The sequence below is a fragment of the Ranitomeya imitator genome, chromosome 3 (assembly GCF_032444005.1).
Source record: "Ranitomeya imitator isolate aRanImi1 chromosome 3, aRanImi1.pri, whole genome shotgun sequence".
NCBI lineage: Eukaryota > Metazoa > Chordata > Amphibia > Anura > Dendrobatidae > Ranitomeya > Ranitomeya imitator.
The window spans coordinates 168,220,871-168,240,430 of NC_091284.1; the positions used below are offsets into that span (position 1 = coordinate 168,220,871).

Sequence of the window (19,560 nt, forward strand, 5' to 3'; positions counted from 1 at the left end):
ATTGGGACCTGTTCTCTTCAACATATTCATTAATGATCTGGTAGAAGGTTTACACAGTAAAATATCGATATTTGCAGATGATACAAAACTATGTAAAGCAGTTAATACAAGAGAAGATAGTATTCTGCTACAGATGGATCTGGATAAGTTGGAAACTTGGGCTGAAAGGTGGCAGATGAGGTTTAACAATGATAAATGTAAGGTTATACACATGGGAAGAGGGAATCAATATCACCATTACACACTGAACGGGAAACCACTGGGTAAATCTGACAGGGAGAAGGACTTGGGGATCCTAGTTAATGATAAACTTACCTGGAGCAGCCAGTGCCAGGCAGCAGCTGCCAAGGCAAACAGGATCATGGGGTGCATTAAAAGAGGTCTGGATACACATGATGAGAGCATTATACTGCCTCTGTACAAATCCCTAGTTAGACCGCACATGGAGTACTGTGTCCAGTTTTGGGCACCGGTGCTCAGGAAGGATATAATGGAACTAGAGAGAGTACAAAGGAGGGCAACAAAATTAATAAAGGGGATGGGAGAACTACAATACCCAGATAGATTAGCGAAATTAGGATTATTTAGTCTAGAAAAAAGACGACTGAGGGGCGAACTAATAACCATGCATAAGTATATAAGAGGACAATACAATTATCTCGCTGAGGATCTGTTTATACCAAGGAAGGTGACGGGCACAAGGGGGCATTCTTTGCGTCTGGAGGAGAGAAGGTTTTTCCACCAACATAGAAGAGGATTCTTTACTGTTAGGGCAGTGAGAATCTGGAATTGCTTGCCTGAGGAGGTGGTGATGGCGAACTCAGTCGAGGGGTTCAAGAGAGGCCTGGATGTCTTCCTGGAGCAGAACAATATTGTATCATACAATTATTAGGTTCTGTAGAAGGACGTAGATCTGGGTATTTATTATGATGGAATATAGGCTGAACTGGATGGACAAATGTCTTTTTTCGGCCTTACTAACTATGTTACTATGTAAATCGCAGGCGATTAGCAAGACAACCCCTATAAAGGAGTGGTTCTGCAGGGGGTGACTACAGACCATTTATTTGTTCTCACGCTATTTGGCTGTTTTGGTCACTTTTGCATTTTGTCATTGCTCTCACCCCTAGAGGTACAGTACAGTAGCATGAGGCAGTGTCTACAACCCATAGAGGTTGATCAGGCAGTGCAGTTCATCCAGGATAGCGTTAAGAACAATAAAACATAAAAATGATCAGTGTAAATCAAAATTAAAATCCCATGGAGGTATGGAGTTGGAAAGATACTCAAAATCAAAGTGGAAAATCAAATTACAGGCTGATCTAACTTGAGTGGAAATGCCTCAAGACAATGAAATGATGCTCAGTAGTGTGTGTGGCCTCCTGTATGGCCTCCCAACAACGCCTGGGCATTGTCCTAATGAGGCGGCGGATGTTCTCCTGAGGGATCTCCTATCACACCTGGATTAAAGCATCAGTCAACTCTAGGACAATCTATGCTGTAACGTGGTGTTGGTGAATGGAACGAGACATGATGTCCCAGAAGTGCTCGATTGGATTCAGGTCCGAGGAACTGTCAGGTCAGTCCATAGCATCAATACCTTAATCATGTAGGAACTGCTGACACACTTCAACTGCATGAGGCTTAGCACTATCATGCAACAGAAGGAACCCAGGGCCCACTGCACCTATGGTCTCACAATGGGTCTGAGGTTCTCATCCCGGTACCTAATGGCAGTCAGGGTACCTCTGTTTAGCACATGGAGAGCTGAGCGGCCCTCCAAATAAATGCCTCCCCACACCATTACTGACCTACTGCCAAACCAGTCATGCTGGAGGATGTTGTAGGCAGCAAAACCTTCTCCATGGTGTCTCCAGACTCTGTCACATGCTCAGAGTGTTTATAGAGTAATGGCGTGCACACTGAAAAAAATGGACCAGGTGCAGGCTGAACCTGGAATAGATCCAGTTAAATCATAGATTCAAGAAAAACAGCCGTACTCAAGATATGGGTTTTCAAATCCATATCATAGGCAAACATTTATTGGAGTCACCACAGTAACATAGGGATGTCGAGACAACGTTTCGACCCCGTAATGGGTCTTCTTCAAACCTCGCTTAAGGTAGAGTATGGTTAGGAAAAGAGAAAACCGCAGTACGAAATTATCTACCTGTTGTCTGTCCCATTTGAATAACAGCAGGAGAAATAGATTCATAATCAGTGTTGCTTCAGAACTAGACAGGTTGATTTCACAGAAGTGTGATTTGACTTGGGAATGTAATTGTTCCCCTTATTTTTTGGAGCAGTGTATATATAGATATATATTCTTGTTTTTTTAATCTCAAATATTCTTATTATTAACAGTGATTATTGGTTGTCTTGAAAATGAGGAGCAATGACTCATCCACTACTCAGTTTCAGGGTTTATTATTTTAGTGGGTTTGTATGTGTTTGGCTGTGAGAACTGTAAAGTGAAGCATGCCAGTTTACAAAAGACTTCTATATATAATCCTAACATAAATATGACTTAAAAGCTCCTCCACCAACAATAGAACAAGCAAAGGAAGTGTTGAGTTTATTGCAAAGAAGGTTCCCAAAGACGTAACATACAGGACATACATCAGCAGACTTCCTGGGAATAAGCTGGCATAGTCATGGTGTTATGTTTAGAGATACTTCAGATTCCAGTGTGAATCTTTAAAGAGTACCTATCAGTCTGGGGCTGCCCTTTTTATTTAATAATAAAAAACAAACCCTGCGCAGAACAAACCCCAGTACCCACCTTAAAGGGCCTGGACAACCCATGGTGGCCTGTCGTGCAATGAAAGAGTGACATCTCGTGCATTATTATTATTATTATTTATTTATATAGCACCATTGATTCCATGGTGCTGTACATGAGAAGGGGTTACATACAAGTTACAAATATCACATACAGTAAACAAACTAACAATGACGGACTGATACAGAGGGGCGAGGACCCTGCCCTTGCGGGCTTACATTCTACAGGATTATGGGGAAGGAGACAGTAGGTTGAGGGTTGCAGGAGCTCCGGTGTTGGTGAGGCGGTAGCTCCGGTGTTGGTGAGGCGGTAGCTCCGGTGTTGGTGAGGCGGTAGCTCCGGTGTTGGTGAGGCAGCAGCGGTGTCAGTGCAGGCTGTAGGCTTTCCTAAAGAGATGGGTTTTCAGGTTCCGTCTGAAGGATCCGACTGTGGTTGATAGTCGGACGTGTTGGGGCAGAGAGTTCCAGAGGATGGGGGATATTCGGGAGAAGTCTTGGAGGCGATTGGATGAGGACCGAATAAGTGTGGAGGAGAGAAGGAGGTCTTGGGAGGACCGGAGATCACGTGAGGGAAGATATCGAGAGATTAGTTCAGAGATATATGGAGGAGACAGGTTGTGGATGGCTTTGTAGGTCAGTATTAGCAATTTGAACTGGATACGCTGAGGGAATGGGAGCCAGTGAAGAGATTTGCAGAGGGGGGAAGCGGAGGAGTAGCGAGGAGAGAGATGGATTAGTCGGGCAGCAGAGTTAAGGATGGACTGGAGAGGTGCAAGGGTGTTAGCAGGGAGGCCACAGAAAAGGATGTTGCAGTAGTCAAGGCGGGAAATGATGAGGGCGTGCACAAGCATTTTAGTAGATTGGGGGTTGAGCAAAGGACGGATCCTGGAGATATTTTTGAGCTGGAGGCGACAGGAGGTGGAAAGAGCTTGGATGTGTGGTTTGAAGGACAGGGCAGAGTCGAAGGTTACTCCGAGGCAGCGGACTTCGGGTACAGGGGAAAGCATGATGTCATTGACTGCGATAGACAGGTCAAGTAAGGAAGATTTGTGGGATGGAGGAAAGATGATGAGTTCAGATTTGTTCACATTGAGTTTGAGGAAGCGAGAGGAGAAGAAGGAGGATATGGCTGATAGGCACTCTGGGATTCTGGACAGCAGAGCGGTGACGTCTGGGCCAGAGAGGTAGATCTGAGTGTCGTCAGCATAGAGGTGGTACTGGAATCCATGGGACTTTAGGAGTTGTCCCAAGCCAAGTGTATAGATTGAGAAGAGTAGGGGTCCTAGAACAGAGCCATGGGGGACTCCAACAGAGAGAGGGTGGGATGAAGAGGTAGTATGGGAGTGGGAGACGCTGAATGTGCGGTTGGAAAGGTACGAGGCGATCCAGGATAGGGCGAGGTCTTTGATGCCAAAGGAGGAGAGCATCTGCAGTAGGAGGCAGTGGTCAACTGTGTCGAAAGCAGAGGACAGGTCTAGAAGGAGGAGTACAGAGTATTGTCCAGTAGCTTTGGCGGTAAGTAGGTCGTTAGTGATTTTGGTCAGGGCAGTCTCAGTTGAGTGATGGGGCGGAAACCAGATTGTAGATTGTCGTACAACAAGTTAGATGAGAGGTGGGAGGAGAGTTCAGCATGGACGTGCTGCTCCAGGAGTTTGGAAGCAAATGGGAGCAGCGATATTGGGCGATAGCTGGACATAGCAGTTGGATCGAGGGTTGGCTTTTTAAGGATAGGCGTGATTGTGGCATGTTTGAACGCAGAGGGGAAGGTGCCAGAAGTTAGTGATAGGTTGAAGAGGTGGGTTAGGGATGGGATAAGTGTGGTGGTGAGGTTGGGGAGGAGGTGGGATGGGGTCGAGCGCACAGATGGTGAGGTGGGATTTGGAGAGGAGACAATTAAGTCCCCCTTCAGTGATGTTGGATAGGGAGGTTATGGGGTTTGGGCATTGGTCTGGTATACAAAGGGGTTGTGGTGGTTGAACAATAAAGTCTTGCCTTGTCTGGTCGATCTTATTTTTAAAGTGTGTGGCAAAGTCCTCAGCAGAGATGAGGGAGGTTGGAGGGGGCAGTGGGGGGCGGAGGAGGGAGTTAAATGTTTTGAATAACTGTTTGGGGTTGTGGGATAGGGAAGATACGAGGGTTGTGAAGTAGGCCTGTTTAGCAGAGGTGAGTGCAGATTTAAAAGCGAGTGTTGCTTGTTTGAATACAGTGAAGTCGTCTTGCGAGTGTGTTCTCTTCCAACGCCGCTCCGCAACCCTGGACACTTGCCTTAGCTTTTTGGTGGTGTTATTATGCCAAGGTTGTCTATTGATACGTCGCGCTCTGCCATGGACGAGAGGGGCAACCGTGTCAATAGCTGATGCGAGAGTGGCATTGTAGAAAGCAGCGGCACTGTCTGTGTCGTGGAGTGAGGATATGGATGCCAGTGGTAGGATGGAGTCAGAGAGTGTGTGGGTGTCTAGGTGTGCAAGGTTTCTGCGTGGGTGCGCATGTTGCTGGATATGGATGATTGGTGAGGAGGACAGGGATGAGAAGGTGAGCAGATGGTGGTCGGATAGAGGGAGAGGGGAGGTGGTGAAGTTAGATAGAGAGCAGAGACGGGTGAATACCAGGTCTAGTGTATGCCCATCCGTGTGGGTGGCTGCGGAGGACTACTGAGTAAGTCCAAAGGATGAGGTAAGGGACAGAAGTTTGGAGGCTGTTGACTGAAGGGTATCAATGGGGATGGTGAAGTCACCCATGATGATGGTGGGAGTGTCAGCAGAGAGAAAGTGAAGAAGCCAGGTGGAGAATTGGTCAATAAAGGCAGTGGCCAGGACCGGAGGTCGGTATATGACGGCCACTTGGAGGTTGGAGGGAGAGTAGATGCGGACAGAATGGACTTCAAAAGAGGGGAGGATAAGGGAGGGAAGAGGTGGGATTGGGTTAAAGGTGCAGTTTGATGGAAGGAGAAGACCCACTCCTCCACCATGTTTGTTGCCGGGTCGAGGGGTGTGGGTGAAGTGGAGGCCTCCGTAACACAGCGCAGCAGGGGAGGCGGTGTCAGAGGGTGTTAGCCATGTTTCTGTGAGGCCAAGGAAGGCAAGATTGCGGGAGAGAAAAAGGTCGTGAATCACATGAAGCTTATTGCAGATTGAGCGGGCATTCCAGAGTGCTCCAGAGAGAGGGAGCAGGGGGGTGGGCGTCAGGGGCACGGGTTTTATGTTGGAAAGATTGCGGAAGTTCATGTAGGATAGGGAGTGATAGGAGGGAGTAGTAATGGGAGGTATGAGATGTGGGGGTCCAGGGATGGGAGATATGTCTCCAGCAGTGAGGAGAAGGAGAGAGAGAGAGAGCAGGTGGGAGAAAGAGTGGCCGACTTGTTTTATGTGTTTGTTGGACAGATTTGAGGTTGAGGAGCAGGTCAGCAGGGGAGGACAGGTGGGGAGGTAAGAGGGAAGGGGAGATGATTATTAGGTTAGGGAGTGCTGGGATTTGTGATAGTGAAGGAGAGAGAGGACTAGTGGAGCAAACACTGTAGGGGCATAGGTAAACATGGCGAAGTAGTAAGATGGGTTAATAGAAAAGCTAGATCCAAGTAATAAGAAGTGCTTACTCGGAAGACACACCCAGAAGAAACAGAACATAGAGTGGGGTCCTGACTCCTGCCGTGACTAACTGCCGTTGAAATAACTGCGGCGTCTGTATGCTTAGCTGCCGAGATGCTTTGCTGCAAGGGATGCGCGTGCCTGACCCCACACGCGTGCACCCCTTAAGATGCTACTAAATTTATAGGACTGACTAAAGGATCAGGTGAGAGGGATTGTGGGTCCTTATTTGGGATAAATTAGCAATTGGCCAACACCTTGCATTATCGCAAGGTTCTAGCTTTTTGGACTAACCCAGTGTTTCCGCATATCTTAATAAAATGTTTTGGAGTACATGAAAAGACAGAAAGACTTTTGAAAGCAAAGCCTACATCCACATGATTTGTGGTTGGTTTGCCAAGATTTTTGGAACAATGTCCCTGCAGAGTTCCACTAAAAACTGTGTGCAAGTGTACCTAGAAGAATTGGTACTTAGAGGCCATTTTGAAGGCAAAGGGTGGTTGTACCAAATTTAAATTTAATTTGGATTTTTCTTTTGTTCATTCACTTTGCATGATGTTAATTGATTAAAATAAACTGACAACTTTATTGTTCAAAGCATTCTTACTTTGCCGCATTTTTGTATACCTGTCTAAAACCTTTGCACAGAACTGAACACATTTTCATTTTGCACCAACCAATTTGAGTAAAACCAAATATTTTGTAAGGAAAGTTATATTATTAACCTTACTTTCATGTTATGGGTTAAAAAAAAGTCCTATAAAACCCGTATCATCAAAATTTTAGAAATTGTCCTTGTATTCAGTGAAATAGAGATTAAAATCTTACTTTTCAAAGGGGGTGTACTTATTTACAGTTGTGGCCAGAAGTATTGACACCCCTGCAATTCTGTCAGATAATACTCAGTTTCTACCTGAAAATGATTGCAAACACAAATTCTTTGTTATTATTATCTTCATTTAATTTGTCTTAAATGAAAAAACACAAAAAGAATTTTCCTAAAGCCAAATTGGATAGAATTCCACACCAAACATAAAAAAGGGGGTGGACAAAAGTATTGGCACTGTTCGAAAAATCATTTGATGCTTCACTAATTTGTGTAATTAACAGCACCTGTAACTTACCTGTGGCACCTAACAGGTGTTGGCAATAACTAAATCACACTTGCAGCCAGTTGACATGGATTAAAGTTGACTCATCCTTTGTCCTTGTGTGTACCACATTGAGCATGGAGAAAAGAAAGAAGACCAAAGAACTGTCTGAGGACTTGAGAAACCAAATTGTGAGGAAGCATGAGCAATCTTAAGGCTACAAGTCCATCTCCAAAGACCTGAATGTTCCTGTGTCTACTGTGCGCAGTGTCATCAAGAAGTTTTAAGTCCATGGCACTGTGGCTAACCTCCCTAGATGTGGACGGAAAAGAAAAATTGACAAGAGATTTCAACGCAAGATTGTGCGGATGTTGGATAAAGAACCTCGACTAACATCCAAACAAGTACAAGCTGCCCTGCAGTCCGAGGGTACAACAGTGTCAACCCGTACTATCCGTCGGCGTCTCAATGAAAAGGGACTGTATGGTAGAGACCCAGAAAGACCCCACTTCTTACCCCGAGACATAAAAAAGCCAGGCTGGAGTTTGCCAAAACTTACCTGAAAAAGCATAAAACGTTATGGAAGAATGTTCTCTGGTCAGATGAGACAAAAGTAGAGCTTTTTGCGCAAAGGCATCAACATAGAGTTTACAGGAAAAAAAAAGGCATTCAAAGAAAAAAAACACGGTCCCTACAGTCAAACATGGCGGAGGTTCCTTGATGTTTTGGGGTTGCTTTGCTGCCTCTGGCACTGGACTGCTTGACCGTGTGCATGGCATTATGAAGTCTGAAGACTACCAACAAATTTTGCAGCATAATGTAGGGCCCAGTGTGAGAAAGCTGGGTCTCCCTCAGAGGTCATGGATCTTCCAGCAGGACAATGACCCAAAACACTTCAAAAAGTACTAGAAAATGGTTTGAGAGAAAGCACTGGAGCCTTCTAAGGTGGCCAGCAATGAGTCCAAACCTAATCCCATAGAACACTTGTGGAGAGATCTAAAAATGGCAGTTTGGAGAAGGCACCCTTCAAATATCAGGGACCTGGAGCAGTTTGCCAAAGAAGAATGGTCTAAAATTCCAGCAGAACATTGTAAGAAACTCATTGATGGTTACCGGAAGCGGTTGGTCGCAGTTATTTTGGCTAAAGGTTGTGCAACCAAGTATTAGGCTGAGGGTGCCAATACATTTGTCTGGCCCATTTTTGGAGTTGTGTGTGAAATGATCAATGTTTTGCTTTTTGCTTTATTCTCTTTTGTGTTTTTTTCATTTAAGACAAATTAAATGAAGATAATAATACCAAACAATTTGTGATTGCAATCATTTTCAGGAAGAAACTGAGTATTATCTGACAGAATTGCAGGGGTGTCAATACTTTCGGCCACAACTGTATGCTGAACACTGTATATATTGGAGATTTGATCTCCTAGCAAAGACCTGGTCTTCACGGTTGATATGAATAAGAAAGGAAATTCATTTAAAATAAGAGATATATTTATTTATACTTTTTTAACTGTAAGAGATGTAAAATGCTTACACGGAGACCTCATGAATTGAGTGACAGATCTTACATGCCAAAAAAAGATGCAGTATTTAAGGAACAATTTTGCTACAAGACCAACTAATCCTTGCGTACAATGAAACTAGTATAATTTTGCACAATACAAAGAGTCCAGTTTGTATAAGCAATTTCCAGTTTTGAAAGATAATTTTATATCCAAACGATCAACAACAGACTGTTCTCATATTGATAATAATGTCATCATTTGTCCTTCAGTTATAGACAACATGTCTGTGTCTTCAGTCATTTTTATAAAAATATTCACACAGTTGAACAGAGAAATGTGCGACAACAGACACATATACCTATAAGAATATTATTAATTAAGTTTAGCAATATTGATAACTTGTATATTAAAATAGATATTTTGGTTATTTTCTTAACAAACAAACTAAACCCTTTATTCTCCAATACAATTAGGCTAGGTTCCCATTGCATTAATGGGAACGCGCTAACGGACAGCGTTGCACGGCGAAATTAACGCCGTGCAACGCGTCCGTTAGCGCGCCCATTCACGGCAATGGGAACGCTAGCGAAGCGCCGGTGTTTTGTGGCGCGCCGCGGACGCTGCTTGCAGCGTCCGAGGCGCGCCCGCGGTCCGTTCCCCGCTCTCGCAGATCGGGGATCTGCGAGAGCGGGGACGTTACCGCGACCCCGGAACGCGGCCCCGGTAAAAACATTGCGTTAGCGCAATCTGCTAGCGCTAAACGGATTGCACTAACGCAATGTGACCCTAGCCTTACTATACATATTTGACATAATCCAGAATGGCCTGTACTATAAAACATATTTGTAATTTATCCCTGAATTGCTGATTTTTCTTCAACTAACCTTACCAAAAACGGAATAAAAATTACCCCAACACACATACGGTCCCAAGTGTACATGTATATGGGCGAGTCAGCAGAGAAGGCCGGGTTCAGAATACGGTATTAAAACAGTCAATTGTGGATGTGACTGGCTCCGGTGCACCTTTGTGTGCTTGTCTGCATAGCAGATGGGTGCAGGAGCTGCCTATTTACAAGCATAGGACCAGACTAGCGCATGCTGTAATTTCAATACAAAAACTTGCTGGAGTGCACTTGCACTTGTCCTATTATTGGGTCAGTGTGCTGTCCACTGTGGACATAAACAGCACACTGACTGGAAATACAGCCGTCTGAATAAGGCCATATATACGTCTCAGCACAAGTGTTTGAATGGCTAGCTAAAAGTGTGTGGGTACTTAAACTGGTCTACCAAAAAGAGAGATGGCCAATTAAAGTGCCAAAGGGAGCATGAGCTTCAAGCACTATGTGTGACCATTAAAGGCTTCACCAACTCATACCTTAAAATTCCTTTTTATGGTTTTTAACCACATTGATTCAGTGGATTTATTGAAATATAACTAAAAAAAATATTGCAACCTAAAAATAATGAATTATATGTTAAATCTGAATGTACCCTTGGTTATCACTACCAATAATGCATGCATTGGAACAAGTAAGTCAGGACTTAATGCTTAATTTATGGGGTCCATGCCTTCCGAAGCACAAGCTGGGCAGAGAGTACTGGGCACTACAACGTACTGGGCACTACAACGTGCGGCCACCTGACCAAAGTTGGAAGCTTTCAATTCATTAGCGCCAACTTTTCATTAGGTTTTCTAATCACGGCTGATGAACTCGACATTGACAAGTAGTGAGCAATCCATGGATTCCTGTAACATATTAGACACTAAAAATTGGAAACTCTGAACCTTTTAACTCCTTCAAACCATGTTCTGTAATTAATCCATCCTGTACTTTATTTCATTGTGTTGGAAAAAAAAACTACTAAAAATTAATTACTTCTTCAAATTAACTATAGAGAAATATTAAAATCCTCTCACAAAGGCAGATTTTCCATCTATTTGTTTAAACCTCTGTATCGGGAAAAAGTCAACTTCCATATAACTAGCCTTCCATCTTGTTAATTATCTTACACACACAGCAGTAATTAAAGTGGAGGGTGGTGGGTGACGGCTTCCTACTGTGCCATCTTCAAAGCCTAGCAATTAGCACATCTCCACAAGAAAATCCTATTAACACATATACTGACTATACAGATTTCTTGTCTACACCAATTACACTTATCGCTCAATAATTAAGCAATTAGACACTGGCTTGGGTTTAAAATGGAAAAATTAAGAAAACATAAATATAAAACTACTATCACAAGTAGAGTCCAGAGCACGATTCAACATATATGATTTTACTAAAGTCTTGACACAATCCTGCTAATTTTCTTTGTAAACCAAAGAGAAGTCAACTTGTCATTAAGCAAACCCCAATAAAGTAGCTGCTGGATTTGTCTTGCATAATAATCTCAGTCCAATTGTACCGATACAGTGAATATACTTACTGACTAAGTTGGATTGTCCAGTGAAGATCGTATACTGAAGCTCATAGGAAACAACACTGAACTCGTCATCAGAGGTCCAGTGAACAGTAATTGTGTCATAAGATGCCGTACAGAGTTCTTCTCTAATCACTGGAGGATTAGGAGCTGTCAGAAGAAATAATACATTAACTTATGAAAAAAATCAGGGGAATTTCAGCGACACTTCTAGTTTTTATTTTTATTTTAATTAGCAATTCCTGTACCTAGGTATTATCAGGGTTCTTCAGACTACCATAGCTTTAGCCCAGTTGGAGTAGCATGCTAAACAGTCTCTAACCCCTTTTCTGTATAGCCATTTTACGGTTTTCTTTTTTTTACCCTACCTTTCAAGAGCTATAAGAGCTTTTTAACAAAGGCAATTTTCATCCATCGCTTTTCAGGCTTTTGTTTATGGTTTTTACTATGCAGACAGGGTGATCCCAATTGTGTGTACTATTGTATCCCTTAAATGGTGTTGTTCACTTCCAGAACCGTGGGCCCCACTGAATAAAATGTGTAAGATAAACTCAGCAGAAACTCACCCTCCCTGGGTCCAGCACCGGTGAGCACAGCGACTGATGCAAACAGTTGACGTGACATGACTACGGTCCTCTACAGACCTGGACAAGAGCAGCAGTGGGTGCTGGCGCTGCACCCAGGTAGGATGAGTACCTGCTGAATTTGATATTATATGTATTTTACACATTTTGAGGCCACTTTCAAGAAAGTGGACAACTTTTTTTTGTTGTTGTATTTTTACTGCTTTTTGTAATAATGATGACAGGCTGCCATACAAAAGTATCATAATAAGCATAAAAGTATCACAATGGTAGATTTGGAGGCCTTCATCAGTTCCCCGATTGCCATGTCAAACCATAGTAGAGGACCAAGTACCTCCCTTTGTCTAACCATTTTAACCCACAGCTAACATGACAACCGATTGTTGGTCTCCGATCACATAACAAGCGCTGATATGAAGACAAAGGAATCCCCCTCCCTTTGTCCATCAGTTTATATAGTCACGGCCGAAAGTGCTGACATCCTTGAAGTTGTTCCAGAAAATGAACTACTTATCCAAAAAAATGATTGGAATTGCACGTTTTGCTATAAGGCCATGTTCACACAGTGCGTTTTTTACTGCGGAACCGCAGCGGTTTTGCCGCTGCGGTTCCGCAGCTGTTTTCCATGCAGGGTACATAACAATGTAACCCTATGGAAAACAGTCACTGCTGTGCACATGATCCGTAATTTCGTTTAAAAAGCCGCGCAGAATAGCTGCGGCAAAAAAGAAGGAGCATGTCACTTCTTTTTCCTGAACCGAAGCGGTTCTGCACCCATAGACCTCCATTGTGAGGTCAAAATCGCAGTAAAACCCGCAGATCAAAAATATATCTGCGGGTTTTACTGCGATTTGATGTGCAGGACCGCTGCAGCAGGAAGTGCGGGGGAGCGGGCGGAAGTGCGTGGGCGGAGTGTGGCTGCCCCCCCGTGCTCCGATCCCGCCCCCCCGTGCTCCGATGCCCCCCCCCCGTGCTCCGATGCCCCCCCCCAGTGCTCCGATGCCCCCCCCGTGCCCTAATCTCCCCCCCTTATACTTACCCGGCGTCCCGGTGTCCGTCCGGCCGTCTTCTCCCTGGGCGCCGCCATCTTGCAAAATGGCGGGCGCATGCGCAGTGCGCCCGCCGAATCTGCCGGCCGGCAGATTCGCTCCAAAGTGCATTTTGATCACTGAGATATAACCTATCTCAGTGATCAAAATTAAAAAATAGTAAATGACACCCCCCCACTTTGTCACCCCCATTGGTAGGGACAATAAAAAAATTAAGAATTTTTTTTTTTTTTTTTCACTAAGGTTAGAATAGGGGTAGGGGTAGGGTTAGGGGTAGGGTTAGGGTTAGGGGTAGGGTTAGGGGTAGGGTTAGGGTATTTTCAGCCATTTTAGCCCTAAAAAGCTTCCTACGAAACACACAGTCTCTGCATAGAAAACTGCATAAAAAAAGGATAAAAAAACGCATCAAAAAACGCATCAAAAAAGGACAAAAAAAGGACCAAAAAAAGGACCTGCGTTTTCTGCCAAGAGCTGCAGTTTTTTAAAAAAACTGTCCTGAAAAAAAAAGGATGGAAATCCTGAACGTGTAAACATAATAAAGGTTAATTTCATTTTTGTGTATTGCGACAAAACAAAAACAAAACAAAAAAAAAGCCAATTGGACATAATTTCACAAAAAAAAACAATATAGGCTGGACAAAATTATTGACACCGTTTCAAAATTAAGGGTAAACAACTATGTTTCAAGCATGTGATGCTCTTTCAAACTCACATGTGCCAAGTAACAGGTGTGGGAAAAATCAAAATCATAGGAAAAAAATGGAGATTCCAGCTTCTGGTGTTAATAAAACGTTTTAGCTATTTATTAAGATCCTATAGGTGGCACTAGAGTTTTAGTTCTTTTCCTATCTGAAGAGACAATAGGCATTTATTCAAAACATTTAAAAATCCAATACAATTATGCAGGGAACAGGAAACAACATGGCAACGCATTTCGGCAGGAATCCAGCGTTTTTCCTGATGGGAAAATTTTCCAGTCGATCCTATAAAACAATGTGAATGGATCCCATGGGATAAATATTACATGACATTTAAAATATATAAAAGACACAATTAACCCCTTTCACACCTCGGACGGGATAGTACGTCCGAGGTCAGAAGTCCCGCTTTGATGTGGGCTCCGGCAGTGAGCCCACATCAAAGCCGGGACATGTCAGCTGTTTTGAACAGCTGACATGTGCCCGCAATAGTGGCAAGGTGAAATCACGATTCACCCGCCACTATTAACTAGTTAAATGCCGCTGTCAAACGCAGACAGCGGCATTTAACTACCACTTTTGGCCGCGCGGCCGGAAATGCGCGCATCGCCGACCCCGTCACATGATTGGGGGTCAGCGATTCTTCTGATCCCCGGCAGCTGTGAGCGCCACCCTGTGGTCGGCGATCATAGCACACCTGCATTTCTGCTGCATAGCAGTGATCTAATGATCGCTGCTATGCAGCAGAGCCGATCCAGTTGTTCCAGCTTCTAGCCTCCCATGGAGGCTATTGAACCATGGGAAAAGTATTAAAAAAAAAGTGAAAAAAAAAAAAGTGAAAAAAAAAAATATATATATATAAAAGTTTAACCCCTTAGTGACAGAGCCAATTTGGTACTTAATGACCAGGCCAATTTTTGCAATTCTGACCACTGTCACTTTATGAGGTTATAACTCTGGAACGCTTCAACGGATCCCGCTGATTCTGAGACTGTTTTTTCGTGACATATTGTACTTCATGTTAGTGGTAACGTTTCTTCGATATTACTTGCGATTATTTATGAAAAAAACGGAAATATGGCGAAAATTTTTAAAATTTTGCAATTTTCAAACTTTGTATTTTTATGCCCTTAAATCAGAGAGATATGTCACAAAAAATAGTTAATAAATAACATTTCCCACATGTCTACTTTACATCAGCACAATTTTGGAAACAACATTTTTTTTTGTTAGGGAGTTAGAAGGGTTAAAAGTTGACCAGCAATTTCTCATTTTTACAACACCATTTTTTTTTAGGGACCACATCATATTTGAAGTCATTTTGAGGTGTCTATATGATAGAAAATAATGAAGTGTGACACCATTCTAAAAACTACACCCCTCAAGGTTCTCAAAACCACATTCAAGAAGTTTATTAACCCTTTACGTGTTTCACAGGAACTGAAACAATGTGGAAGGAAAAAATGAACATTTAACTTTTTTTTGCAAACCTCTTAATTCAGAACCATTTTTTTTATTTTCACAAGTGTAAAAACAGAAATAGAACCATAAATTTTGTTATGCAATTTCTCCTGAATACGCCAATACCCCATATGTGGGGGTAAACCACTTTTTGGGCGCACCGCAGAACTTAGAAGTGAAGGAGCGCCATTTGACTTTTTCAATGCAGAATTGGCTGGAATTGAGATCGGACGCCATGTCACGTTTAGAGAGCCCCTGATGTGCCTAAACAGTGGAAACTCACCACAAGTGACACCATTTTGGAAACTAGACCCCTTAAGGAACTTATCTAGATGTGTGGTGAGCACTTTGAACCCCCAAGTGCTTCACAGAAGTTTATAACGTAGAGCGGTGAAAATAAAAAATCGCTTTTGTTTACACAAAAATGATCTTTTCGCCCACAAATTCTTATTTTCACAAGGGTAACAGGAGAAATTAGACCACAAAAGTTGTGCGATTTCTCCTGAATACGTCGATACCCCATATGTGAGGGTAAACCACTGTTTGGGCGCACCGCAGAGCTTGAAAGTGAAGGAGCGCCGTTTTACTTTTTCAATGTAGAATTGGCTGGAATTGAGATTGGACGCCATGTCGTGTTTGGAGAGCCCCTGATGTGCCTAAACAGTGGAAACCCCCCACAAGTGACCCCATTTTGGAAACTAGACCCCTTAAGGAACATATCTAGATGTGTGGTGAGCACTTTGAACCCCCATGTGCTTCACAGAAGTTTATAATGTAGAGCCGTGAAAAAAAAAAATTGCATTTTTTCTACAAAAATGATCTTTTTGCCCACAAATTTTTATTTTCACAAGGGTAACAGGAGAAATTAGACCACTAAAGTTGTTGTGCAATTTCTCCTGAGTACGTCGATACCCAATATGTCGGGGTAAACCACTGTTTGGGCGCACCGCAGAGCTTGGAAGAGAAAGAGTGCCGTTTTACTTTTTCAATGTAGAATTGGCTGGAATTGAGATCGGACGCCATGTCGCGTTTGGAGAGCCCCTGATGTGCCTAAACAGTAGAAATCCCTTACAAGTGACCCCATTTTGGAAACTAGACCCCCCATGGAACTTATCTAGATGTGTGGTGAGAACCTTGAATGCCCAAGTGCTTCACAGAAGTTTATAATGCAACGCCGTGAAAATAAAAAATATTTTTTTTTTCCACAAAAAAGATTGTAGCCCCCAAGTTTTTATTTTCACAAGGGTAACAAGAGAAATTGGACCCCAAAAGTTGTTTTCCAATTTGTCCTGAGTATGCTGGTACCCCATATGTGGGGGGTAAACCACTGTTTGGGCGCACGGCAGAGCTCGGAAGGAAGGAGCGCCGTTTTGGAATGCAGACTTTGATAGAATGGTCTGCGGGTATTATGTTGCGTTTGCAGAGCCCCTGATGTACCTAACCAGTAGAAACCCTCCACAAGTGACCCCATTTTGGAAACTAGACTCCCCAAGGAACTTATCTAGATGTGTGGTGAGAACTTTGAATGCCCAAGTGCTTCACAGAAGTTTAGAATGCAGAGTCGTGAAAATAAAAAATATTTTTTTTTTCCACAAAAAAGATATTGTAGCCCCCAAGTTTTTATTTTCACAAGGGTAACAGGAGAAATTGGACTGCAATAGTTGTTGTCCAATTTATCCCGAGTACGCTGATGCGCCATATGTGGGGGTAAACCACTGTTTGGGCGCACGGCAGAGCTCGGAAGGGAAGGAGCGCCTTTTTGGAATGCAGACTTTGATAGAATGGTCTGTGGGCATTATGTTGCGATTGCAGAGCCCCTGATATACCTAAACTGTAGTAACCCCCCACAAGTGACCCCATTTTGGAAACTAGACCCCCCAAGGAACTTATCTAGATGTGTGGTGAGAACTTTGAATGCCCAAGTGCTTCACAGAAGTTTAGAATGCAGAGTCGTGAAAATAAAAAATATTTTTTTTTTCACAAAAAAGATATTGTAGCCCCCAAGTTTTTATTTTCACAAGGGTAACAAGAGAAATTGGACCCCAGAAGTTGTTGTCCAATTTATCCCGAGTACGCTGATGCCCCATATGTGGGGGTAACCCACTGTTTGGGCGCACGGCAGAGCTCAGAAGGAAGGGAGCACCATTTGACTTTTTGAGCGCAAAATTGGCTGTCGTGTTTGGAGACCCCCTGATGTACCTAAACAGTGGAAACCCCCCAATTCTAGCTCCAACCCTAACCCCAACACACCCCTAACCCTAAAATCCCAACCTGATCCATAATCCTAATCACTAACCCTAACCATAATCACAACCCTTACCCCAAAACAACCCTAATGTCAACCCTAACCATAACCCTAATCAAAACCCTAAATCCAACACACCCCTAATCCTAATCTCAACCCTAACCTCAAACCTAACCCTAATCACAACCCTAACCTTAACCCTAATCCCAAACCTAACCCTAATCCCAAGCGTAACCCTAATGCCAACCCTAACCCTAATACCAACCCTAATCCAAACCCTAACCCTAATCCCAGCTCTAACCCTAACTTTAGCCCCAACCCTAGCCCTAACTTTAGCCCCAACCCTAACCCTAGCCCTAAGGCTACTTTCACACTTGCGTCGTTTGGCATTCCGTCGCAATCCGTCATTTTGGACAAGAAACGGATCCTGCAAATGTGCCCGCAGGATGCGTGTTTTGCCCATAGACTTGTATTGCCGACGCATCGTGACGGATGGCCACACGTCGCGTCCGTCGTGCACTGGATCAGTTGTGTTTTGGCGGAGCGTCGGCACAAAAAAACGTTCAATGAAACGTTTTTTTGTACGTCGCATCCGCCATTTCTGACCGCGCATGCGTGGCCGTAACTCCGCCCCCTCCTCCCCAGGACATAGATTGGGCAGCGGATGCGTTGAAGAACTACAGCTGCTGCCCACGTTGTGCACAATTTTCACAACGTGCGTCGGTATGTCGGGCCGACGCATTGCGACGGCCCCGTACCGACGTAAGTGTGAAAGAAGCCTAACCCTAAATTTAGCCCCAACCCTAACCCTAAATTTAGCCCCAACCCAAACCCTATATTTAGCCCCAACCCTAGCCCTAACCCTAGCCCTAACCTAACCCTACCCCTACCCCTAACCCTACCCCTAACCCTACCCCTAACCCTACCCCTAACCCTACCCCTAACCCTAATTTTAGCCCCAACTGCTGTTCTCCTGCCGGCCGGCAGATGGAGACAGATGGCGGGCGCACTGGGCATGCGTCCGCCATGTTCTTCTGCCGGCGGCCAGGAGGAGCAGCAAGAGGATCCAGGGACACAGGTGAGTATTGTAGGGTCCCGAATCCCCCTATTTCTCTGTCCTCTGATGTGCGATCACATCAGAGGACAGAGAATTACACTTTACTTTTTTTTTTTTTTTTGCGGTCGCCGGTAAACAGTTAATTACCGGCGATCGCAAAACAGGGGTCGGTAAAACCGACCCCGATCATGCTCTTTGGGGTCTCGGCTACCCCCGGCAGCCGAGACCCCAAAGATTCTCCCGGTGCCGGCTTTGAAGATGGCGGCGCCCACCGGGAGACACGAGGAGCATCGGGGGAGCTAGGTGAGTATTGGGGGGCCACCTGGGACCCCTTTTCTCTGTCCTCCGATGTGCGATCACATCGGAGGACAGAGAAATTAAAAAGAGATCGCTTTTTTTTTTTTGCGATCGCCGGTAAACGGTTAATTACCGGCGATCGCAAATGCGGGGTGGGTTAAAAACCCCAATAATCATGTTCTCTGGGGTCTCGGCTACCCCCGGCATCCGAGACCCCGGAGAAAATCGGCCTCTGGGGGGCGCTATTGACTTTTTCCACAGCGCCGTTAATTAACAGCGCTGTGGTTTAAGTACCCTTAGCGGCCGCCGTTAAAAGGCGTATCGGCGGTCGCTAAGGGGTTAAATCACCCCCTTTCGCTCCATTCAAAATAAATCAATTTAAAAAAAAAAAAAAAATCAAACCTACACATATTTGGTATCGCCGCGTTCAGAATCGCCCGATCTATCAATAAAAAAAGCATTAACCTGATCGCTAAACGGCGTAGAGAGAGAAAAAAAATTGAAATGCCAGAATTACGTTTTTTTGGTCGCCGCGACATTGCAGTAAAATGCAATAACGGGCGATCAAAATAACATATCTGCACAAAAGTGGTATCATTAAAAACGTCAGCTCAGCATGCAAAAAATAAGCCCTCACCCGACCCCAGATCACGAAAAATGGAGACGCTACGGGTATCGGAAAATGGCACAATTTATGTTTTTAGCAAAGTTTGGAATTTTTTTTCACCACTTAGATAAAAAATAACCTAGTCATGTTTGGTGTCTATGAACTCGTAATG

At 44.0% G+C, this 19,560-nt stretch overlaps 1 protein-coding gene across 3 annotated transcripts in view; it reads right to left on the bottom strand.

Moving 5' to 3' along the window:
- The window catches only part of MID1 (midline 1), a 266,283-nt gene that overhangs the window by 64,125 nt on the left and 182,598 nt on the right, over positions 1-19,560 (bottom strand). For all 3 annotated transcript variants that reach the window (XM_069761598.1, XM_069761600.1, XM_069761599.1), the window contains one exon: positions 11,397-11,540. In XM_069761598.1, coding sequence (XP_069617699.1) covers positions 11,397-11,540 — 144 coding nt within the window. The remainder of the gene's footprint in view (positions 1-11,396; positions 11,541-19,560) is intronic.